At 53.1% G+C, this 7,807-nt stretch overlaps 3 protein-coding genes across 3 annotated transcripts; all 3 read left to right on the plus strand.

Annotated features, from left to right (window-relative positions):
- The first annotated feature begins 1 nt into the window (after window position 1).
- On the plus strand, window positions 2-709 carry K452DRAFT_77511 (uncharacterized protein). The gene has a single exon (XM_033547123.1). It carries the CDS (start codon window positions 231-233, stop codon window positions 600-602), a length of 372 nt encoding a protein of 123 aa, XP_033395156.1. The 5' UTR covers window positions 2-230; the 3' UTR covers window positions 603-709.
- A 643-nt stretch (window positions 710-1,352) lies between these two features.
- On the plus strand, window positions 1,353-2,233 carry K452DRAFT_232407 (polysaccharide lyase family 3 protein; the record flags this gene model as incomplete). The annotated part of the gene is made up of 2 exons (XM_033537230.1): window positions 1,353-1,898; window positions 1,967-2,233. The coding sequence occupies 2 exons, from the start codon at window positions 1,353-1,355 to the stop codon at window positions 2,231-2,233; spliced, it is 813 nt and encodes a 270-aa protein (XP_033395157.1).
- Window positions 2,234-5,973: 3,740 nt separating this feature from the next.
- Window positions 5,974-6,993, plus strand: K452DRAFT_290000 (uncharacterized protein). Its single transcript, XM_033540925.1, has one exon. It carries the CDS (start codon window positions 6,405-6,407, stop codon window positions 6,804-6,806), a length of 402 nt encoding a protein of 133 aa, XP_033395158.1. The 5' UTR covers window positions 5,974-6,404; the 3' UTR covers window positions 6,807-6,993.
- Window positions 6,994-7,807: the final 814 nt, after the last annotated feature.

Genomic DNA, 7,807 nt, shown 5'->3' on the forward strand with positions numbered 1-7,807 from the left:
ACGGCGGTGAAGCAAAATTCGCATGGTCGCGCATGGCGATAGTGATTGTGGTGTTTGAAGGTATAGGAAACACTACGTCAATGAAACAAACGGCAGTTGAGAGAAGTGGTGGAAGGCAGTAACGCAGCTCCACCGCAAATGCTACGCTGTCGATCGATGCCGCGTGTGCTCGTGTTCGTCGTCATCGTCGGTCGGTAGGGAGATGAACGGGAGGCGGAGGGCGAGTCGGGATGCCGACAAGACGGGAAGCGATGTGCGCCGGCTTTTCGTCGGGGACATCGCAACTTCCTCCTTCCGCTACGAACTTGCTCTCTTCCGCCGCCGCGTATCTGGTCTCTGTCGCCCCTGTTGTCGCATCCCTCATTCTCTCCTCTCTTTTTTCTTTTTCATGCTCTCTCCCATCCCAGCACTTGGTCCTGACACCCTCGTTCATTCAATGCGTTGCCAATTCACCACGCCACCTCCGTCTTCTCAACAGCGTACCCTCTCCGCTGCGTCAGCCCTTCACTGGCCTTGAAACGCAATCTCTTCCGCTCTGGACCAGCAACATGCCAGCGGAAACAGCTAATCCCCGCACCCGCATCACTCCACTCCCACGGTAGCAACGTGCTCAGAGACAAGATCGGCGGCGGAGATCTCAGGAACGGTGCAGTTAGTGGCAATGATCTGCTCCGCTCACTGGGCGGAAAGGCAGCCTCTCCTCCGTGCAACAAATCCCGCGCACTCATGTTTCACTCTAATGGCCGCCAAGGAAGCCAAGCATCTCTCCGAACGGCGGCAAGCTCTTCTCCTGACGCGCGCCTCTTCAACACCAAATGCGGCATCCCGCCAATGGCCTCGTAGCACGCTCTGACCGAAGCTGCAGCTCGTCCGTAAACACACCCCATCCCCTGGCCCAACTCGCCCGTCTCCCCTACCGAAACGTGAAGATCCTGTCTCTTTGGGCGAAGACATCCTTGACCTTTGATACCGGCATACGCAATGTCAATGCCTGCGTTGTTCACTGCGCCCGTCTACCAGAGGCGTGTTTCAACGACTGCTCCACCATGTAGGTGATATACTTGGAAACAGGCCTCCAAGCCGATGCCTGCCTCTTTGTTCTTATAAACCCGGCTCGCTGCCACTCGATTTCGTGATCCAGTCCTTCCTCAACAGTCTTTCTTGTGCATATTCATTCTCTAGCTGTGCTAGCCACGCTTTCCCACAATCACTTTTAGCATCTTCTCTACCAATACCCTCGACGACAAACACCACCTTCTTTTTCCCACCCCACCAACGACACAATGCAGTACAACACTCGCTCCCTCTCCGTCGCCGCCCTGAGCGCGCTGTCCCTCACCACGGACGCCTTCATGATCCCCCGCAACGACAAGTACGCTCTTCAGGGCTTCCCTGGTGCTGAGCGCGCTGTCTACGCCGCCCACGCCGTCCGCGCCGCCACCCCCGTCGCCACTCCTCCCACCACCCCGGCCGCCGGTGGCAGCAGCGGCAGCGCCGTGACCACCTTCCCCCAGTCCTCTGGCTCCAGCCAGCTTAGCGAGCCCATGACCGTCACTGCCTTTGACGGTGGCATGAAGGCCTTCGGCCGTGGCGTCGACTGCACTGGCCAGGACGAGGGTGGCGACTCCGACGCCGTCTTCGAGGTTGCCGACGGTGGCTCCCTCTCCAACGTCATTATCGCTGCCGACCAGACCGAGGGTGTTCACTGCGCTGGTGAATGCACCATCGAGAACGTCTGGTGGGTCGCCGTCTGCGAGGACGCGCTCTCCTTCAAGGGCAACGCGGGTAACTCGCAGGTCAAGGGCGGTGGTGCCAAGGGCGCCGAGGACAAGGTCATCCAGCACAACGGCGGTGGCAGCGTCTCCATCTCGAACTTCTACGTCGAGGACTTTGGCAAGGTAAACACTCATCCTCAACCACACACACAAACAGGCAGGCAGCAACAAGCTAACACTCCGCCCCCCAGCTCTACCGCTCTTGCGGCAACTGCGACGAGATGTCCGAGCGCCACGTCACGATGAGCGGCATCGTCGCCAAGGGCGGCAAGGAGCTCGCCGGCATCAACTCCAACTACGGCGACACTGCCACCATCACCGACTCGTGCGCTACCGATGTCGACGACATCTGCGTCGAGTTCAACGGCACCGACAACAACGATGAGGAGCCTACCGAGAAGGGCTCCGGCCCCAGCAGCGCCTGCAAGTACACGCAGGCTGATGTCGGCAGCTGCTAAATTAGTCGCTGCTGCAACTATGGATTGTGTGAGAGGGGTTTTTGGTAAATGAGCGAAGTGAGTGTTGGGTGATGGGTGAGGGTGTAGCGGTTGAGTGATGTGTGGGCTGTTAGCGCGCACAGCAGCTTTTGATATCTTGGGGGGTGTTTTTTTGGCTTGTAGATATTGCTTGGACCTGGTGTCCGTCCGCGACGTTTTTAGTAAAAGAAAATTTCGTGGGCTACTTTTGTGCTTGGTGCTTTGTGCTTTGCGGGTTGTTGGTGTTCGTGCCTGTTTTGTGTTTGTTTTCTCATGCTACATACAGTATCTCGTATCTCTGCGTAGCCCGTCTGGTGCTGCGCTGCTTTTTATAAAAAGGGTGGTCTTTTGTGTTTGGCTTTTTCTTTTTCCTTGATCTACAAGGCGAGCGCTTTGAGAAGGAACGGGGACCTAGTATCTACGGATGGCTCATGCCGCAGTCGAAATGAACAATCCACTTAGTTGGGGTTCGGTTGCGTCCAGTTCCACTCGGGTTCTGCGAATGGTGCAGAAGAGTCAAGTGGGTGCGGGGTAGGGCTCATAAGGCGGCGACTAGTGATGAGCGGCAGTAAGGCGTGCTAATACATGACACTGGTGGTGCGCGCTGCCGAAAATCAACATCACCACGGTTTACTTGCCGCAACATCGTTGGTATATCCTGTGCGGGGGTGACACTAAAGCATATCCACACAGTAGTTTGGCCACCAGTTTCTGGTCTGGATTGTTGGTCGCGACTTCTGTGATCTGGCTCCGGTCGTAGGCAGGGGGAGTGGGTGAGGGTTTGGGTTCGGGGAGGGTTGGGTTGAGTTGTTGGACGCTGGGCGTTGGTTGCGGTTTTGTTTAGGGGCACTGGTTTTTGTGATGAGAATAGTGAGAGATGTGCATTTTCCTTTCTTTAGTTTGGGGAGACGTTGATGGAGGATGCTTTTTGGTATGGTTTGGGGTTTGGGGTTTGGGGTTTAAGGGGCTGCGTTGTGCTTGTGCATGTGCATGTGCATGCGATGCGGGTTAGAGTGCGTAGTCTGATAGCTTCGGCTCTGATTTCTTTGCCGTTACTGTCACTGGACAACTGATATTCCTCGGCCGTCGGATTCTGCCATGCACCCCTAGGGGTGTGTCGGGCGTCCGTGCGCGTGTGAATGTGTGTTCCGGTAACTCGTAAGCGGATGCGGTGTAGACAGGGAAACGTGATTATTCTGAATAATATGGCAGTAAATGGCATTATGGGGGCGTAGTTATGCAGTGTATCATTAGGTTGTGGCGGTGGTGATGGTACATGCATTTATTCTAGGGAAATCGAATTAAGTCCTTATTCAAAAAACAAACACTTCCTTCTACCAACAAAATAAAACAAAGGCCCTGGCCCTCCTGATTATAAAGTGATATTGATCCTGCAATTGCGCATTGAACAGGAGATATGCTGGTTAGTTCTATCAGTTCGGGGGTTTTTAATTCGGGTTTTATAGGCGAAGAGAAGGCAGTGCAGTGAACACTGAAGCGGATAACGAAACTTCTGCTTCTGATGTTGTGTTGTGTATACTTGCTTTTCATCTCGTGGGGTTTCTCACTGTTACTGAATCACTGATCGTCATTTCGCTATTGGGGTATGCTGCTAAAAATTTTAAAGCTAGTACTTAAGTTGCTTCGTCTTAATAAAGATATTCGATAGGAATGAGTTTCGTGTCGTATGCTACTATGAACCAACCAACTACTTGTCCAAACCCTTTCGATTACTATTCCGACTAAAGCAAATAAGTCATTGATCGCAAAGCTCGAAAGAGAACATCAGACTCGCCAGATGTTCGCAGAACTAGCAAGGTTTTACCGTGATGCAGGCCTCCGAAGTTCCTTAAGGCATTTACAACCAGGCATCGACGCTGCTTTACACTTTCCAATGTGGCCGTACGTGGGAAGTGTGGTGGCGATAGTGAGTACTGTTGGGTGTTGGAGATAGGCGGCGTCAGCGGGGAGCTGTGATGGTGATGGTGTGTGCGGCCACTTCTGGCAAGGAGCTGTCAGCTGGACGGCAGTTTAGTGCTTGTGCGATGGATTTGTAAGGTTTGAGTTACCCCCTATTTCGGTAGCATTGTCTCTGCTATACTGTTTGACCCTAATCTTTTTACTTTGTAGAGTGCTGTGATGGTGTGTTGGATGAGGAGGGCGGTGGTGAGGCTATTTATAAGAAGATACATCGCCCTATTTGCTATCGTTAGCGCTTGCGTTTTCTCAAGAAATCTCGTCACTATCCCTTATGTCGCATGCTAGAATTGTAGCCTCTTTTATGAAAAAACATCACAGCAAGCAATCTCATAGCGCGACAGAAAGAGCAAAGGCTTCGAGCTTCAGTGACCTCTAATCTTTGTTTAGGTACTAAAAGCGTGACTGGTCCATTGGCATTTAGAAGGAAATTACTTATTTTTCACTCCCTTGATAATTTTCTCATTTGTCAAACAACATTACGATCAGTATTTCGCGACCTTATAAACAGTAAAGGTCGATACGAACGCCATAACATGCGCAATGCGTACTTCTATACCTACCTCACTACCTCGCGCTTCCTCTATTTTACTGTCCGGTAGGTTACGACAGATACCAACATGGCGGCGATCAAGCAGCATCTACGTTTCCTCCGAATTGGTTTGCTTAAGGCCGGTAGGAAATATATATCACGCACTGCTACACGCCGCCACTAAGATTCAGTGATGAAGAACATTGAGAAGCGGAGTTGATGGCATAGGCATTCACTTTACAGACACGATAATGAGATCGCTTCTGGTTCCTCTTTGGATGCGGATTAGTGTAGATGTGAGCTGGCCCAACCGGTGCTCAAGCTTGTGGGCGTTGTCTTAAAGAGAACAAACTTTCCTCGTTGGTGAGCGGATTGTGTGTATGGTAGTGGATTATACCAGGGAAACTTATAAAGCACTGAAACTCCAAGCTAGTCTGATGACTTGAATAAGATAAGAATAAATGTTTTCTTACCGGTATTAGTTTGCTTGTTCCTCTTTATCTGCGTATGTATCCCTTTTGTTTGCTTTTATTTCATCCAACGGAAGCTCGCAAGCTTCAAAAAATCTCCTTGCACGTTCGAAGTAGTGTACAACGGATGAAAGTAGTATTTTCTATGGAAAAGTAGTAAGGCGGAGGAGAAATAAATGGAAATCTGAGTGAGTGGATGAACGTTATAAGAGAGAAGTGGGCTTATTAAAGATTGGGAGGTTTGTATGGTGTTGATTGTGGCGACGAGAATAAATTAAGGATAGTATTAACGGGAAGACGAGTGGGGGAGCTAAGGAAAGGTAGACGGTACTCGCCGGTTTCCTGGTGAATGAGGGAGTTGTAATAAATGACGTGCATGGGCAATAATAATGTTGTTGCTATGTGTGCGTTCTCATTGGGTACTGCCGTCTGGTAACAAAGCACAGTAAGCATCAATGCTCTCTTACCTAGGCAGCACCACAAACCTCGACCCTCTTTACGCCACCAGCAGCACCAACACCTGCCTCGCCAGCCATCCACCCCGCGGTCGACTTAAGGTTAACACCGAACCACCCAGCTAGCTGGTCTGGGCTGAGATAGGCGAGCCATCCAGAATAGAAACAAGATGCCGAGCTATCCGGGGTGATGATGCCGGTACGTATACCTACTACAAGACAATTATCCCAGATACCTACACCCAGAAAACAGCGGTTAGAAGCAAACAGGAGCGAGAGGCAAGCGTACATACGTACCAGAGACACCAAGCCACAAGCAAGAGGAACTCGACAGCAAAAGCGTGAAAGACAGGGGCAAAAGGTAAACGGATATACAAAGGTAGCCAAGCAGACCAAGCTCCTCGACCTCAAACACACACGTCCCAGCTACCCCAAAAGCACCCACTTAGGTGCGTAGGCCCATCCATCCCCTGCGGCGCGCATCCCCTCCCCCTCCCCTTTCCCAACTGCCCCTCCCCTCTGCCCCCCTATCTCGCACCCCACCAGTTCGCCCAAGCCAAGCCAAGAACCCGCACCCACACCCACGGTCCACGCGCGACCCCACAAGCACCACCAGCACGGGGCCCCTCCACGCACCACGCACGCACGCACCACCACCATCACCACAACCCACCGAACGCACCCACACACGCCTCAAAGGCCGTTGCGCGCGCCGCGAGATGCAGAGCAGCAGAGCCAAGAGCGAGCGAGCGAGCGAGCGCCCTAAGCTATCGAACCACATCCACCACCCACAGCCAACGCACGCCCGCTACAAATCGTACCACAACCCCACTACCCACCGCTCCCGAGAGAGCCCACACACGCACCACGAACCCACGAACCCACGCTCCACGCAGACGCGCCGAAACGCACGCCATACCAGCGCTCCCGCACCCCCGTTGCCCCCTGCCCCCCCGACCGGTCGCAGACGCCAGACGCCCAAAACCGCATTTCCTAAAAAAGGTCCCCCGTGCGCCCTTTTCGGCGACGCGCCATGCGCTTTTCGCTATTCCCGTGGAGATGGCCTTCTGATCTCGCTACAGTACTGGGCTTGCCTTACCCACAATCTAGCCAGGGCGTGACGGATCGGCGGGCTCGCCGACGGCGATGGTTGGTGATGGCGATGGTGATGGCGGCTGCGATGCGATGCGATGCCCTCCCTCCCTTGCTATCACTATCGCTATCATCACTCTTACTCACCTACTCACCCTTACCCCTACCCCTACCACTCCAAACACCATCAGACAAACACCACCCACCAGCTCCAGCACCCGCACCCACACCCACAAACCGCAACCAAACGACCCGAACCGAGCCGAGCCGATTGACCGGCCACCGGCCAACCGACTGATTGATTAGCACAGCTAGTACCTAGTCTTACGGCACCCTCCCCCCTATGTGGGTCTGCCTAAGGTAAGTTCATCGACAGTGGTCGGTGGTCGAGCGCCGTGGTCGAGCGTCTGCGTCGAGCGTGCGTCTGTGTGCTGCCCCTCGACCCCACCACACCACCCCTCGCTGCCCCTCCTTTCCTTCGTTACCACCGTTACCACCGTTATCGCTCGCACCGCACCGGACGATAGAGACGTGCATGTCCGGACCGTGGGTGTGTGTGTCTGTGTGTGTTTCAGGACCGAGGACGTCTGGGAAAGAGGACGATGAGGACGAGGAAGAGGGCGATACTTAGTCATCGGTGTCTACAATCCACCTACACAGCTGGCCAAGACCTACCTCCACGTATGACGAACGAACGAATGCGATATGATGCGACGTGATATCATGCCAAACCGACAAGAACGGGATATAACAGCCGCTACCCACCCACTCACCCACCTAGAGCACTTAAGTAGGTAGCATCAGCCAAGTACCTGGTGTTTCTATTTCCGTCCACTCCGTTGTTCTATTTCCGCCCTTCTATTTCCGGCCAGAAATATGGAGAAAAATGCCCCGTACACGGGGAAGGAAGGGGAGGAGGGAGGGTGGCGAGGAGTAGAACATCTACATAACTAGGTACTGTACTGTACGTAGCTTGACGGATAGATTGCCTCTCAATATAGAAGATCCAAAGCCTTTTTTTTTTTTTTTT

The sequence above is a fragment of the Aplosporella prunicola genome (assembly GCF_010093885.1).
Source record: "Aplosporella prunicola CBS 121167 unplaced genomic scaffold K452scaffold_20, whole genome shotgun sequence".
NCBI classification, from domain to species: Eukaryota; Fungi; Ascomycota; class Dothideomycetes; order Botryosphaeriales; family Aplosporellaceae; genus Aplosporella; species Aplosporella prunicola.

What these genes read in the sequence shown, in the direction of transcription:
- K452DRAFT_77511 (XM_033547123.1), top strand. Translation starts at nt 231, where the DNA reads ATGCCGACAAGACGGGAAGCGATGTGCGCCGGCTTTTCGTCGGGGACA.
- K452DRAFT_290000 (XM_033540925.1), top strand. Translation starts at nt 6,405, where the DNA reads ATGCAGAGCAGCAGAGCCAAGAGCGAGCGAGCGAGCGAGCGCCCTAAG.